Source organism: Chelonus insularis, unplaced genomic scaffold (genome assembly GCF_013357705.1).
Source record: "Chelonus insularis isolate UGA/USDA-ARS -01 unplaced genomic scaffold, ASM1335770v1 contig_324_pilon, whole genome shotgun sequence".
Taxonomy (NCBI): Eukaryota; Metazoa; Arthropoda; class Insecta; order Hymenoptera; family Braconidae; genus Chelonus; species Chelonus insularis.
Window position 1 is genome coordinate 1 of NW_023276494.1, and position 17,774 is coordinate 17,774.

General features: G+C 33.7%; 1 protein-coding gene across 4 annotated transcripts; it reads left to right on the forward strand.

The window, feature by feature from the left end:
- The first annotated feature begins 662 nt into the window (after positions 1 to 662).
- Positions 663 to 4,732, forward strand: LOC118065888 (protein tailless-like). 4 transcript variants are annotated; one of them, XM_035081450.1, is made up of 5 exons: positions 831 to 1,097; positions 2,082 to 2,384; positions 3,069 to 3,146; positions 3,286 to 3,920; positions 3,984 to 4,732. In XM_035081450.1, exons 2-5 carry the CDS (start codon positions 2,202 to 2,204, stop codon positions 4,165 to 4,167), a joined length of 1,080 nt encoding a protein of 359 aa, XP_034937341.1. In that variant the 5' UTR covers positions 831 to 1,097; positions 2,082 to 2,201; the 3' UTR covers positions 4,168 to 4,732. The 4 variants fall into 4 exon arrangements, with proteins under 4 accessions (XP_034937339.1, XP_034937341.1, XP_034937338.1 ...); XM_035081448.1 differs by lacking the exon at positions 831 to 1,097 and adding an exon at positions 663 to 802 and having other exon boundaries at positions 3,286 to 4,732; XM_035081447.1 differs by having other exon boundaries at positions 3,286 to 4,732.
- The last annotated feature ends 13,042 nt before the right edge of the window (positions 4,733 to 17,774 follow it).

The following is a 17,774-nucleotide window of genomic DNA, read 5'->3' on the forward strand; positions in this document are numbered from 1 at the left end:
AATGACCCGACAGATACTGCTATCTCGTGAGATCAGATCGAATCTCAATCGAAACAGTGAAGTATCTTCAGCAATGGCGTAGGCGGTGATCTCGCGATAAATTAATTTTTACCTCTTCGTGGGTGGTGGCTGTGTTCTATTGGCCAGTGATCAGGCACCTCCCACTTTGTTGTACAATGTTGCAAATCTCTCTTTCCTCTCTGACACCCTCATCTTTTCTATTTTTTTTCTCTTTTAATTTACCCATTTTCTCATCTCGCGATCACTTGACATTCATGTCATAAATCACAGTCACGTAAACGAGAAAAAAAAGAAAGAAAAAAAAGACAACATTTCTGTTTATTATTAAATAAATAATTTCATTATATAAACCATACAACTTAATAGATCCGTTCTAATCCGCATAAAAGCGTTAAAGTCTCCAATCTTGGTCTTGAATCATCTCAAGTAATAATAAATAATCAAATTACTCACTGAAGGGAAAGAAAAAAAATATTTTCCATATCTTCAATAAATTGATGTTGATTTTTAATCTCTCTACTGGAGAAGGGGCAATGTGTTCACGTGTCGCATATGACGAGAAATATACAAAGAAGCATAGAAGAGTTGAAGAGGCAGGTTGGTACAGACTCTACCTGCTTATATCCACCTCTTAGTCGTGGTCCAGAGCTACAAGCGGGGATCTTCTTTGCTCTTATCCCAGAGTGCAAGGAAAAGAAGGAGAGAGGCAAAGCAGTACTCGTCTCTCAAGGAGTATAGACGAGATAAGGAAGACTGGACAAACCAACTGACGGAGTAAAAGGTAGGGGATTCAGTCTTGCTGCCACGTGCTTCACGAGCGCACGCCCCGCGCCGGCCGGTGTGCATCACATTTTCACGCGTGCACTCATCACGTCTCCGACCCCCCTCGAGCATCAAGATACTCTGAAAAAGAGAAAATTACTTTTTGTTCAATTTTTCTATTTCAAAATGAAATACACTATGCCTCAATTAGTTGTATTCTTTTGAAAGTTCCAAGTGTTCCAAGGTGATATTGAGTGTGGTGTTTTTGGAAGTTGTGATAATGATGAGAGATTAAGTGACAGTGACATTTGAAAGTGAGTATTATCATTGGAATTCTTATTAAGAATAAAAGAAGCATCACTAAAATTGTCAGAGACAATTTGTCATTTTGTACATAAGATAAATCGGTAATGATCGGCAAGTTAAAAAGTGTGTTGGATCGGTATTTTAAAATCTAGATTGACAAGTAATCTATCCATTGGCAAAATAACCTGCCAGATGAAAAGATCGGTAAGAAATCGGCCCGGCGGCTGTCAATCACAAATTAAACATAAGAGTAATGAATGTGTATTCAAAGTGAGTATAAAAATCAAAGATCTAAATGATAAGATAAAATAATAATTTGATGAAGAAGAATAAGAAGAGAGAAAGAGGGAAATGGTGTGTCTGAACCGGTATGGGATAACGACTCTTAATTAATTTGTCATTAGTTAATTAGGATCGGCGTCGTAATGGGTAATGAAATACACCGGATGCCGACCGTTGTTGGAAGAGATATTTCCATGTACGGGTTTGATTTAGGTGGTATCCCAACGTATCAGTGGAAAGAGGATAGCTGAGAGGAAATAAGAAGAAGAAAACAAGAACTCCAGTGGCTAAGACATGAAATGTAACCAGAATATCAAAATCCCAATTCATAATTCAATTCATTTTATATTTATATTTTGGTATCATCTTAAATATTCGCTCTGGTCAAAGCTAATTTACTGCGATGATAAACTGCTTCACAGCTACCCTGTTTTTCTCACTTAATTTCAAACTGTTTTTTTTTCTTCTTACCGTCTTGAGATCTTTCTCCACCCCCTGCCTCTACACAAGACACGATTTAAATTAATATGCACTCGAGACTGCAATTAGCGCTGATATTTGAACGCCTCCGTGAGCCTGAAACGTGATAAAGGGTGATGACCTCCAAGTGGATTTCATTAAATTGAAAAGAATGTTATTTTTATTTAGCAAAAAAAGAATTTTTCTTTGTTGGAGTAATAATAAATAATTGATGGACTATTTGTTTACAGAACTAAGTGACAGGACATTAAAGAGTCAAGTGTGTGAGGAGAAAATGCGAAGGAAGTGGACGAGAGTGACAAACGGAAGGGCTCTTGGTGGGCCAACATCATCGAGATAAACGAGTCCGAATGGACGTGGGCGATCTGTCGAATGCGGCTGGATTGGCTGGGAGAGCAGCCGTTCTTGGTCCACCTGGTGCTGAGTTTGTTGTCACCAATACTAATAGCAGCACTAATTTAGCCGTTCACGCTAATCCTGGATGGTGGAGTACAAGTTCGACAATCGTCACGGCACCACCAAACTCCGACGTGGTAAGTAGATTTGAATTTGATTTTCTTTAATGAGAACTGAGTCATGTAGTAAGATGGACAAGTCATAATAGATTTAGCTATGAAGCAATCCTCCGCCATGATGTTTGTTATAAATTATATGTCTAGTCCTTGTACCACCTTCTCGTCAGTTTATAGAATAATAATTTACACTGATAATGAGTAATAACTGTGATGGTGATTATGATTGTTCATTGTACATCAGAGATGTGCTTTGCGTCCCACTGTGGCCTCATGACTGGTGATTATCGTTTCTCCGTTTCCTCTTCGTCATTTCTCTCCTTGTCTAGCATGTATGTCTGCTATTATTACCTAATGAGACGTTGCCCGACGGTACTCGCGGGTGCGAGATCAGAAAAGGGTGTTTTGATCAAGAAAAATGATTGACTGAGGTCATGGTTTACCTCTGAACGTGGCACCCTTATATTCAATTCAAGACGTGCTTATTATTGGGTTTTATTCTAACAAGTGTACGTCATCTGTTGGAAATATAATATAGCCTATGTATAGATTGTCTGATTGAAATAAAATCATTGCCTATGCTAAAGTACTTGACGTTTCCAATATGATCGTAAAATTTTATATTGACTCCAATTATGAGGCCTTTGTATCACCAATGTTGAATAAAAAAAAAACAATCTTTCTAATAATTTACTATCATTTTAGATGAATCAGCTGTGCAGAGTATGCGGCGAGCCGGCGGCGGGTTTCCACTTCGGAGCCTTCACTTGTGAGGGTTGTAAGGTCAGTAACATCTACACGAAGCCATTGTACAAGTCGGTAGCTTTCCGAAGAAGCATTCCTCATAAATCCGCATGACTTAGACCTAATGCTAGTAGCCTAACCCTTAACGGCGAATGCAGATGTTCTCTTCTCTGCGCAGTCTTTCTTTGGACGTACCTACAACAACTTGGCAAGCATATCTGAGTGCAAGAACGGTGGGGTCTGCGTCATTAACAAGAAGAATCGAACAGCCTGCAAAGCATGTCGACTTCGAAAGTGCCTGATGGTTGGGATGTCCAAATCAGGTTCTAGGTATGGCAGACGATCTAATTGGTTCAAAATCCACTGTCTACTTCAGGAACAATCACACCAAGCTCAACAAGCCCGCATCAAGGATCCAACGAAACCTTATGATAAAGTCTTAAATTCATTAGATGCAGCCAATAACAACTCTAACAACTTTCCAGCAGCATCAGCTGCTAATTCAACTGTCATTCAAGACAGAATCAAGAGTGAAGATCCAAGAACTCAATCACCAAGACTACCGATTCCACGACCTGATATGCTTGCTCATGATCTCCTCCGACCAGCTGTCACCAGGTTTCCATTGTGGAGAGGACCACCATTCTTCCATCCAGCTCTCAGCCACATGCAGCTACTCAATGCACCATTTTTTCCCTTTCCACAAAGGTTTATGGTACCGTATGCTAATCAAGTTTCACAATTACCCGTTACGAGTATATCAAGCTCTTCAAGCGAGAGTGTATCTCCAAGATCAACTCCATCACCAAGAAGGTATACTGAAAGTCAGCCAAGAGATAGTCCAGAAGTAAGTGATAAGAGTTTGGCTTTCTTTAGGTCTCTGGGACCCGAACAAGATGAACCCATGGATTTGAGCAGAAAGTCCTTGGAAACCACTGAAGAAGATGATCCAGTTTTCCAGGAAAGTATCCCAGAGAAAAGTCAGGTTATTGATAATCTTGAAAACGATGTGGTTGAATCAGAAACTGGACCACCTTTGGATCTCACCTGGAAGACATGACAATTGTTCTCGGATGGAAGAAGAGGCGAGAAAAATAATAATTCATTAGAAAATAGTCGTGACAGGTGTTGGGATCGGTAGTCGATCGTGTGCTTGATATTCAAGACTTACTGCAAGATGTTACGATGGATGGATGGTGTACCTGATAGGTTTCTCTTGTGGAGTTATTGCTGCAAGTGTCTTCTTCATCCAATTTATTTCTTCTGGGTTCATCATCATTTATACGTTGGTCATTTATTCATTGAGGAAAGGTTTTTCTTCATGATTCTATCCAAGTGCGTGTGATTCTTTCACTCGTCTTTAATGTCATTTATAATGTCACGGGAATGACTTTTCCATCGTGTTTATTGCTAAAGTTCTGTTTTAAAAAGCCGACAGAATTTCGTTTTTTCCTCATTTTTCACGACAGTAAAAATGTTATTAATTGATAAAAAGATTTTCTATTCGATTCTGTATTATATTTACTGCTCAAGTGTTTATTATTTATAATGACATAATTAACAAGATAATACGTGATTTTAAGTGGAAATCGAGGCCAGTATAAAGACTAAGGGGTGTGTAAATAATCGAGTGTTCAAAATAAATAAAAGAATATTATTTAAACAAGTCTCCTTGAGTTATTTTTGTTCAAGAGAATGAGAAAGAGCATTTTCCAATGGAGTCCATCCAGTTCCCTTGCACATTACCCTACTTAAAAAAAAAAGAAAAGAAAAAAAAACTCTCGTGCAATATTTGTCTCCATCAATCCTTACGAGTTCTTCGTGTCAATATTCTTTTCTACAGGTTGGAGATCATTCTCTCATGCTCATATCTTTACCACTGCGTGAGCCACTTAAACAAGAGGTCCGCAGATCCTTAAACATCAGTTCGTACATATCTTCAAGCACCTACATGAGCAATGTCGAAGAGAAAAAAAACATTCAAGAGACATGCTATGTATGCTAGTCTATTCCTAGTTTTTAACATCATTGGAATTTCTTAACTATTTATTCTCTTTTTTATCTTTATTTTTCTGGGTTAAATAGGAATTCCCAGACACTTAAAATTGGTATGAACTAGTTTATTCATCAAATATAATTCATTTTGGAAAATAAAATAATATTTATTATTTTTTTTTTTATTTTATTTGCTGATAAATGAGACTTTGGAAAATTAATGGATGACTTTTATTAAAAGATGATTGGAAAAATATTAAATGAATAAAATAAAAAAAAAGCTAGAAGATTCATAACTGAATGGCCGTAAAAGGTTTCAGCATGATAATGAATTATCAAAACTGATTCTTAAAAGCAAAAAATTTTATACATCAACTTTCATCCCAATAATAAGCATATATAATTTATAGAAAACTATAAAACTGAATAGCAACAAAATCTTAAAAACTTCAATAAAATGATACTCAAAAATTTATTACCTTTTACCATATCATGACAGATGCTATGAAAGATAATTAATAATAAAAATTAGCCGTTAAGAATCAATATAACTTTTCAATAGTCAACCAAAGCCTGAACCGTATACTGTACATAAGCAAGGTGGAATAATGTAAGGAAAGCTTGCGAGGTGTTCCTGAGGTCGTGGGACCGTATGTGAATCTTTCTCAGTATCGTATCGGTATTCAATCGATCCTATCACCGATGAATGAACATTTTTCGATGGGTCTGGCCACTCGTTACATCAAGAAGATACTACATACATGATACATGCATTGACCAAGCAACTCTAATGACTTTTATGCACAAGGATCAAAGTGCCTCTGTTATATTCTATGCTGCTTTCACCTGATCAATAGTTTTGGTTGGTGGTTTATCAGCATTATCATTAAAATATTTAACCAAAAATGTAGCAATGGGATCATGTCATCCAAGTCTACATTAAACAATTAATGTACAGATTTTTTATCATTTTTTTTTATTATTAAAACATTAAAATAATTTCTACTTGAATCTAGGATGATAAAAAATGCAAAGCAGTTGGAAAGTTAGCAGTTTTTTTTAATAATATTGTAAAATAATTGTAGATTTTCATCTATATGTCGATTGGTAAACAACAAAATTGGTTGTTAGCTTATGTTTATGACTAAGAAGTTAATTAGTAATTGAGTTGTCAATTAAAAGCTCTTACGATCAGCCAACATTTTTTGAAAACTCGCTGTAAAATAGACTTTCGGGTACTTAATCGATCGAAAATTATTGAGAGAATACGAAAAATGAATTCAATTTTTATTTATAATATCAAATCGTCTTTTCTGGCCACTTCAATGTGTTAATAAACTTTTAATTCATTTTAAATTATTTCTTGTTCATTTTTTTTTGTTATTGAATTGAAAAGATAATATTTAAAAAATCCATTATTTATAAATTATTATCAGAAATGAATTATAAGTATGAAAAAATAATCAATTAATTGAGAAAAATCAACGAAATACAAACAAAACGAGAAAAGTAATTCCAAGTCCGTAAGAATGAAGGAGATAATTAAAAGAGAAATAAAGTATAGAAGAAAAAAAAAGTTAAAGAGAGAAAGAAAGAGAAAAGTGCGTGGGCGTTGAAGGCGTACGTGAACGTGAGTAAACGCAATATAAAGTCTCTTGAAGGCTGGCGATGCAGACAGAAAGTAGAGAGAGTGAGCGAAAGAGAGGAAAAGAGATGAAATTATTTAGTAAAGTGTGCGCGCAAAGAGATGAGGTTTACTGCACCTGCATGCAGGTCTTGCAGGCATTCACGCGAGGTTGACAATCCGGGGTCACCAAGCAAATGCAGTTCCTCCTTAGCATGGCCTCCATCACATCGTCCAAGAGTCGATTGACCAATAGGAAATTCATAATACGTTTTTCTTTGCGACGTTTACGATCGACACTCGCCCTCACTTTACCCTCTTGCGACTCAAGAGGTCTCTATAAAAATCAACATTCTCATCTATAATTTTTTGTTTTCCGGATATGCTTTAACGTTGAGGCGGGAGGCTAATTGGCTTGAGATATTCCTACATAGAAAGGACCTTCTAAGGATCATGGAATGTTCGATCGATCTCGACGGGGGAACATTCGCAAACGAGACACGCTGTCCCTCTTCTTGCCAGTATGATAAGTCTCTGCGCGGGAGTTGGAATCAAGTCACGTATATGTCCATGTTTTTGCGCACTTTTATATCCCATTTTTTCCTATCATCAACTTGAGATTATCTCGCATCGACAGATTTTCCGCTGATTGGTGAAGAAGCTCTTCTGTTAACGACAAAAACCCTAGGTTTTTTTTGCAGCATAATTTTCTGGGCAATTAATAAAAAGAATATTTAAAAATTTTGAAAAAAAATTTATATTTATGTTAATATTGATTCATGTATAACATTTTTTATTTCAATTTATTTATAAACCAATTTATACATTTACTTATAGCAGTTAATGAATTTTAATGTTATATTTGTATAATTAAAAGAAAATTTTACTCACAGTTAAGAATCATGCGTTGTTATTATAATAAATAAATATTAAAAAATAAAAAAAATTGATACTAAAAATTGTTTCGATTTAAAATGTTGATATTATGATGAATAAGTAATAAATAAATGAATGAACAACAGCTCTAGGATCTTTTTCAAAACCATTTCCACAATCTCGTGACTTATTTTTACCCACTGTATTGGAAGACACATTGCATAATTTATTCACGTTATTTAATTCTCAACGTTTCGTTTTATTAGGGAACATTACACTTGCTAGTGAGGTTTATAACGTGAAACCTGGGAATTTGACTTGTATGTTTACGATCACTTATATGCTGGTATGGTTTTACACATATACCATCATCGTGTTTTTTGGATATTTATGTATTAATGATTCTCAAATTTATAGGACGATAACGAATCAAATATCAGTGTTGTAGTGTGCTCGAGATGATGATGGAAATAAAACATATATGGCATTAAATAAAAATTAAAAGAATCATATGGAAATGATAGATAAAAAAAATAATGAGAAAAATATGATATTGAATTGAATGGGACCACCTGATGAACATGAATACATTGATATGGATATTTCTTACAATATTCACGCCTAAAAAGATGTCTGGAGAATTTATGGTGTAGACATTTTCAATCTTGACACTTTGAAAATGTCTTAAGTTACATAATATTTAAATTAACTGACGACATCAGCACTAAAAGCATTAAAAACCGGCGATAACTTTTGTTTTATGGGTTAATGCTTTTTAATTATTTAGATCAATTGTTAAGTACTTATTTAATGACTTTCAACAAGTGGCTTTAAAAACACTTGATCAATAAAAAATTTTTATTTAAAAACTAAAATCAATTATAATTATAAAATACAATAATTTTATTTTTTATGACATTAATTATCAAGAAATAAATCATTCTGTTTACTGTTTTGGAATGAATATCATTTTTTTCAAGAATAAAAATATATTTATTTAAATATCTATAAACATTTAGATAACTGGAAACTGATAAAAAATCTATTGTTTTATTTCATAACAAAAATTTTTCTCTGCTTTATCTTTTTCTATTTATAAAATATATTTTAAGACAACAAAAAAAAATATGCAAAGATTTTTTTTTTTTTATCATTAATGCAAAATAATGTGTTTATTTTAATTTCTAGAATAAGTATCAAAGTAACTGAATAATTTAATAGCTATCACTCGATCATATGTTCGTTATATTTTATTTATAGATGGAGTAAAGTTTTTCAATCACTAGCGCAGACATTTAATATTAACAAATGATTGTCACGAGTTGCTATATAACGTAGTCTTACTCGACATTCACTACAGTCGACCAGTGCAACTTATTCTCTGTCTTTGTGGTGGTCCTTTAAGCGCATTCAAGCCGCTGGATAGGGTTAAGTGGGTGCGACCCCATGACGCTAAATAATATCGAGTTCTGCTGTGTGGTGTCATCCGAGTTACCTTGCGTATATGCTTGAAATATTATTCGCAGAGTATTATATTCTATGGTGTATATTCTCAGAGAAAGAGAGTCTTGAGAAAATTTCTGTCATTTAGGCTTCAACGAGATGCATATAAACACTAGATTTAGTTTCCGCGGTTATAATGCTTTTATAAAAGCCTATAAAATTTAAGTTTTTAGCAACTAATCTTTTTATTTATTGAAATTTTTTAATAAATTATGCTTATTAATGGATTTTTCTATGAAAAAAAAATGTTTAATAATGGAAATAAATAAAATATAGTGACGACACCCACATAAAATAGATTTATTAATATATAACTAATATATCGTATTAGATAATTATATATTTTATTTGAAGAATATATTAAGATATATAAATTTGAATTTTTTACAATAAAAATTAGCATTAATTTGGCTCAATTGTTTAAAATAAAATTGTTAATTGAAAAATATTTTAAATATCCAACATGACTAATAACTGTATTTATTTATCAAAGCAAACTTATTACTGTGTGCATCCAAAAATAATATAGATATTTTTAAAATTCCAGTTTTATGATAATTCTAAGAATCTGTCCAATATCAGATAAAAAAAATGTCGAAGCATTGTAAGCTGTTAATTGCGCTAACAGTAAAAGTAAATCTGACCCCGCATTTTATTACATTTAAACAAGAATCATTGAATATCAGAAAGCCAACAATTTTCATGATATAACCTTGGTAAAAGAATTTTTTTCTTCTTCTTTCAAAGCTGTAGAATGTCATGAACAACATCTCAAGACGATATTATAAATATCTAGAATTATTCTTAATTAATTGCCAAGCACTTAGCAGGGGGTACATACGATGAATTGAACAGTTCAAGATGAGAGTTAGAGGGTAGGGATGCTTTGGATTCAAGTGACGTAAACACAGGGATCCCTGTGGTCTTGAGTATATGATGCCAGGATTGTAAAGCTCTAGACTTTATCGTCCACGCGCGTACATAATGGCACTTTCATTACTGTTGGTTCTAATTGCTCGCCATTTAAAGAAGACAGTGTAATCAGAAACAGGGATCACTCCTTCATATCATGATCTCACTGGATTGGTAAGTGTCATCTATTTCACTTCCTTTATTTTCTACTTCTCCAAGATCATTCAAATAAAATAATATACTTTACATCTCATGATTAGCTGCATCTGATGCTTTTCTAATCCACCTCTAGACTTGTCTATTTTATCAACAGTTTTTTCTTTCAACTCTCACCCCAATCACATTCCAAGTTTTATTCTTCCTTCCCTTATTCAATGTTTTACAATTGACTTAGTTTGACACAGAGAATTGACCAGCATATAAATAAGTCACTACATTATGTTCATTGAGAGAAAAAACATTTCTACAAATTCGGATATTCAGTAGCGTCTCTGGTATCGATTTACTCCAGCGACTGGAGTTGTTGGTGTCCTCTTACATCCTTACATCTTTTCAAAGGAAACAAAATCCACAAAAAGAAAAATAAAAAATCCCACGATTTGTTTCTGAACGAATAATCGCGACTGCTGTTTGGACAATAATTCTCTCCATGGATAAGATCGACATTAAAAGCACCCGCGAAACATTTCCGAAGTTGTTATCGTGAATTGAGCGAGTATCCTGAAGGAGCGCACGTATAAACTGTGTACACCTGTAACTCTTCTCTCTTTTACTCACCATCTTTCTCTTGGACTCTTCCTCTCTCTGTTATTCACTCTTACTAGGTATCAGTTGCTGATCGATTCAACCCGTGGGTGGTCTTCGGACCATACTGCGTGCTGGAAACCTTACTCCAGCTTACCTGGTGTGTCTCAAATAGACTCAAATCTTTACCAATCGATAGGCCCAACTTTATGACACTTTTGTAGTTGGATCTTTTATCTTCAAGTCATGTTTATCACCATGACTCTTCATTTCTTTATGAATTAAACCTCACCAAGAAATGGACCCCTGGAAAATTAAAAAATTATGACTATCATATCATCAAGATAGACTCCAAGCCTAACCACGTCCTTCTGATCTAAATGAAAAATATTTATTTTAGACACCTGCAACATCTAGGAATGAAAATACTATCAGAGATATTCAAATAGAGAATTAAAAACCAAACTCACCATTGGTAGGTTTAACTGTTATAAATGATTCATTCTAAGAGTTCTTGTTTATCATCTGATAACTATCAATACTCCAAGCAATGCTCCTAATTTTAGCATTCAATTCCAGCAATGAAACATTAAAGCTTTTGTATGAGAGTCCAATTTTTCGACAGATAACTATGATGATGCCACACGGTACGTTGAACACTGTGGCCCCCAGGTCATCTTGTAAGCTACAGTGTAAAGGACCTGGAGACAAATGACGTACAGGAGTGGTAACCAACAGCCTTCCGGTGATATCGGATCTGGCTGGGCGTCTGTTAAGAATCGCTCCTTGACCCTTCTTCTTCTTCTCTTGTTGCTCTCTTGGACTTTCAGTGCACCTCGATACTTCTTCAGATGTTCAGATCTGGTCTTTGGTCTCTGCTAAGATCAGTCTCCACCAACATCATGTTCACTGAACATCAATGTGTGGGAAGTGAAAGAAAAGACTGTGATAAAAATATCTTTTGTTGCTTTTTATCATCTTATCCAAGGTCTTTTGATTTTTTAGGTCTCACTTTGCTGCTAATTTCTTGTCTAGAATAAAACTCTGATTAATATCTGAAATGAAAGGGAATATCAGTTTGAGAAGGAAGCCAATTATTCTTCATTAAGATAAATAACATTTCTTAATGGTGAGTAATTGTCTGTTGGGTTAATTAAAGATGATTATATATATATTTTTTTTTATCATTCAATGGTATTGACTGTTCTTCAGCACAGTTGAGACAAAACTTTTTTTTTCATTTATTAGGTAAGTCATTGGGAACTGATTAATTTTATTAGCAATTAATTGACTTGACCAAATTTATTAAATAAATTTATAAAACTCACATAGTAAATTATTCGTCCTAAATAAATGTTACTAAGAGTTCTTAATGTCCATTGTTGATGATAGTTTTTATCAAGAATTGTGCTAATAATTTTATGAGACCAAGCTGATGTATTTATTATAATTTAAACCGTTGAACAAATTTCTCAAATCTTCTTTCACTTTTCCTGTCCTTGAAATGAATATGAAGGACTCGAGTAGCTCTCAGAGTGATACGAGAATGAGATATGGCGTGAGTGCAACACCTTGGTCGTAATGTAAGCAACGTTATGTATTCATGCAACATTGAAGTATTAAGAAGTGTACTGGTAACAACGAGGGTGGTCTCTTGGTTGCGAGACAATCTTTTCTGAATAACTGGAAACCTCCATTGTCCTTATAATAGTTGTAATATTCAATAAAGAATGATCTAAAAGCGGAAAGATTTCAATCAAAGATTAAATCAAGACTAAAAAGCATGTCTCTGTTGAGAAAGAAGTTGGGAGAGTATGAAATAAATAAAATTTCAAAAAGAACGTTTAGATAATGCGGATAAATCGTAATCCCTAGTTGAACAAACGACTGCCAATTAATTTCAAGATGATCCTTGTCAAAATATAGGCGGATAGAAAGAAAGAAGCCGTGTCCAGAGGCTAATCTTGACTAATAAGTGTCGCAGACATATTTGCCTACAAGTCCAAGTGAGAGGAATGAAACGAGAATAATATAAAAGACGGTAGGTGTTATAGAGCGGGTGTAATATGTTACTCGAGTTATCCCAGGCGGATCTCATATTCCACAGATCGTCCTCCAATTGCTTGAGACGATGGTAATGCTCCTGGGAAAGAGATGCCCAAGAAACCTACTCTTAGACTCACCAGAAACAATTCTACCCCAATAAATGAACTACAGTATTGATGAAAAATATTCACTGATACTTTTTGTGCCATTTTAAGCATCAGTTTTATGCTTCAACACTTGGACGTTAGGATTAGTAAATTAGGTATGATGAATCCTAGACCTAGGACCAGTTGGAGTGATGACATTGATTGAAACTCTGCTAGGTTTTTGTTAATTTTATCATCAAAACCAAACTATATCAAAGTCAATAGTTTAAATCCATTGAATTACCTTTTAAAAAAAATGTTAACTGATTCCCTAATTGAAATTAGTTTTGAAAAATTTAGAATCAATCATTACTTACAGCTGTGAGGCTAGATAAAAAAAATAAACTTTTAAAATGAGGTAGTTTTATCATTAAACAGTTTGAAAGAATTTTAGTCATGACTGTATAGTAAGCTTTCTTCAATTTCTAACGCCTGGAGGCATCAGGCATTCGCGTCAATTGCCAAGATATCATCCGGAGAGATGATTTGCCTCACCTAGAATCATGGAGTGATCGTTCTAAATTCTAGATTGGACACTTAGTGACGAGGTGTCGCTGAATATCAGACATATTTTAGTATTTTACTCAACTACGTGACCAAGAATAAGCCTGAATGACATTACTCGAGTACAGTCAAGCTCACGACTCTAAACAGAACTCTATCATCATTCCCAGGACCTTTTCGACAACCTGGAGGTAATCGATTTGATCGGAGTGTACGAGTGGTATATTCGCAGAAGGCGTTCGCGGAACAATCAGCACTAACTGCCGGTGATTCTTGATATCCATGACGCTATCTTGTTACGTGATAGTCGTTTGTGTCGGATTTATTGAACATCTTCACGTATATCCTCAGCATCTGGATGAAAAATTGTGCTCAACTGCTGAAGAGAGATGAAAAGAGTCATTTTGTTGAAACCTACAATTGATATACATATTTAATTTTTATTGAAATTATAGATAATATCAGGTAGCTATAATGAGGTTCTATTAAAAGATGTCAAAATTATGGATTTCAATGAATAGGAAGTTCGTTATCAGATTCTCCAGTTACAAATACAAATATTATATTAAATAAATGAATCTATTGATTAAAATGATTATTAATAAAATACTTAAGAGATATGTATGAAAATGATTGGTATTACAACTGAACAAATAGAATGAAATATTCAAGCAGCTTTTCTCATTCATAAGTGCTTCAAAGCTTACAGGGCTAACGTGTGCACACGATGAATTATCGTTTATACGTACGCACGCAAATTTGCATTAACGGCGTGCGGCAGCAGGCGGCCCTCGCGCAGCCCCACTTTGCACCTTGCATTGCCTCTTCGTCAGTTTCTCTCTCTTATACTCATCTAGACACTGGGCCCCACTGTCAGTCTGTTATTTATTCCAATCCTCGTGGCTTTATGGCGGAAAATTAGCGAGGCGGTTCTGAGCTGAATGCCGTCGCCACTTAGACCTTAAGAGATGTATTGAAGATTTTTTTATCATTTTCTGTGTCTCACTGACACTCACACTGCTTTTTTTTTATCTTGAAAACACCGACACGCCTTCTTTAGCGTCCCTTAACACTTTCCGATCTCTTTAAAGACGTCGCAGACTCGTTTGGCTTTTAGGACACTAGTGAAAATATTTTCTTTAACTTTTTGCACCGGATGCCACCAGTTCCGTTTGCAAAAATTGTTTAGCATATCTGCTGACATTCAGAGTGTTTTTATTGAAATATTTTTAGAAAAATAATTTTTATTTTATTGATTAGAAAAAATATTTAAAATAATTTGTTTTTTAAAAATTACTTTTGTAATTAATTGAATAATTTAAATATCAATATTTTATTTATTATATAAAATATTTGAACGTGTTTTAAATATTAATCGATTTAGCTTAATAACAACAAATAAATTTGGAAATAGTTATTAAAAATATTGAAACAGAAAAACTAATTAAAAATAATAGTTAGATTGAATTTTTAATAAAAATCATTATGATCCATTTATCTAAGAACGAATGATCTTTGGCAAAGCCACCCATAACTTCTCAATAGAAAATTTATCCGATGTTTCACGCATGATCGAAGGGTCATACGGGATAGGTCGTAGGTCGTAGATTTACGGAAGAGAAGGTGGGAGTCTTATAAGATAGTGGAATACGAGACGATGGGCGTAGCTTGGATTTGATGTAGATCCATTCCTCCACCTCCTTCACTCTCGTATATGATCATGCCAATATCAAGGTGGAGGTTAGATACTGTTCTCAGAGTCTACTTTGTCTTTCTCCTTCTTTGTCTACTCGAGCACATGTGCGGAAATCTTATTTCGAATCCACAAAAGTATCCAACGGATATTCTCTACCATTCTGGATAAATGCTGAACTCGCAAGGAGACTTCCCAGCAGGGGAGAGATACCCTGGTCAACAGATCGGATCAAGTCTCCAACTAACGTGGGATATTCAGCGTGAAAAGGACGATATTAAAGAAGAGGAAGACAAAACATAAATTACTACCTAAATGATGATAATAAAAATTTCTTTAAAGCATTGTAAAGAGGACTCTGGAGACAGGATATGTGGAAATATCACATGGCAAATAAAAAAAGACTTGCTGATATTTTTCTAATATCAAGAGTGCCTGACGGCTAACAAAATTCGATTTTTACGAATATTTGTTTCTGAATATTATCATTTTGTGCTCTGAATATTTTTATTATCAATTAGGGAGTGATTAAAAAATGAAAAATTCTAATTTTTTTATGCCCAACACTGGTCTGACCATGTCTCAACCACTTCACCAGAAAATATTGAAATATTTTACCCTTTTAATTAAATAGCATGGCTGACGATTAAGAATCACTCATCATGATTCTTATCATTGTATTAAGATAAGTGATGACAAGTAGCAGTTGTTGATAAAATTAAGTAACTCTGAAAGAGATTAAAAACTATCAACGAAAATAATTTAAGTATATTTAGATAGTTATAAAATGTAAATATATTATTCCTGGAGTCTATTAATGAACAATTGGTACATGCGGGATGCTATTTAATTTAATCACTATGCCATGAGATGCTTTATAATCTTCACCTGCAGTAATTTCAACAAGTTTTGCATGCTGCGGGTATTATTCAGACATTTTCATCATATTATTATTTATAAATATAATTGCAGCAGCTGAAGAATTATTATAGTCATACGATTGTCAGCAGAAAAAATATTTTAATGAGTATAATTGTCTTCGTGGAATAAATTTCCCATTAATTAAACTGAAAAGAGTAAATAAACCTCATGATTTTGATATTAAAATTTTTTTTATTATTTTCCGAAAAAATTAATAAATTTTTATTCCTCAAATTATTGTTATTATAAACATTAAAATATGAACAAGACATTAAATAGAATGTTAAAATAAATATAACAATAATTTTAAAAAAATTATTAATCTCTTGAAATTTGTACTTTTTCCTACCTGTGGTGATTATTTGACAAGTTTTGCTTAATTTCTCGTTCTTCCTGTATTAATTTTGTTCCAAACAGTATGCGACGAAGTGTTACGGGACTTGGCTCATATGATAAGACACCCCACAGAGCAAGAAGTCTCATCCAGTGCGAATTAATGGGGCGTGTGCCGGAGGGTTATAATTAACCGCATTCAAGAGGAAATTTTACCTCTTTAAACTTACCAAGGAGGACTATCTATAAATGCATTACTTTCATCTTTACATCTCTCATAGTCACTACAGAAAAGTAGTTGTAGACAGCAGGAGATTAATTAATTATATCTATCATAAATTAAGCAGCTTTTATTTGAACCTTGACCGAAAGAATTTCATGTAAATTTTCATATCATTTTAAAAAAGACTTTTTATATCATTTATTTAAATATATTTCATTTTGTCATTATTACTTACAATAACATGTTGTCAATCTAAGCCGTCAATTATGATCTTGCTGACCAGATCAGGGATGAGTGGTACCAGGAAAAAGAAATGGAGGCGTGGATATGATTCAAATGTCTAGATACCTAAGCTTTGTTTCTTCAAGTCTTTAAGACTTCTTGAAAGGCTTCTAACACTTTTATATCTTAGTCTTATTTTTTCCCATTCATTCAGATGTATCGCCGTTATAGTTGGACGAAAAAAAAAGCCTTAAATGTCTGACGTTCAACACCCGTGTTTGCCATGTCATCATCTACAATTGGACTGATTGATCCAGAAGAACTAATTGGCAAACTTTATGCGTTTCATCTCAACCGACTAAAGAAACTCTTAGACATTTAGATGACTAGACGCATCCAAAAAAAATCATTGTTATTATTGTCGTTATGATTATCATTATAAAAATATATCTGACTAAAGTCATTAATTAAATTATTGCATAAATGTTTTTTTTATGGTGAGAAAAAAAAAATCTTATTATTAAATTTAGAAAGTTATTTTCAAATAGGGATTTAAAGATAACACTTTAATGTCAATTTTTGTGAAAATTTTATGATGATGATGATGGTTGTAATTTGTGTTATTGTTGTTTAAAGGTTGATAAAAAATGTATATTTATTTTTCCAACGATAGTAACATTGATTATTTTATTCTACAAAAATTCATGAAAGGTTCAATCAATAATTCCTCCAGGTGAGTCTTGTTTCGCGTGGGTTTCTGTACACCGTATGCGTGGAACACTCGCACGCATACTTGAGAATCGTGGTAACCCCTGAACCCAAGGCAGGTGAGGCTGCTGATTTTTTTATTTCTCTTCTTATCCATTCTAAGTATATATTGATGGTGTATAAATGTGTGCTCACATACTCGCATGATCTTCCGAAA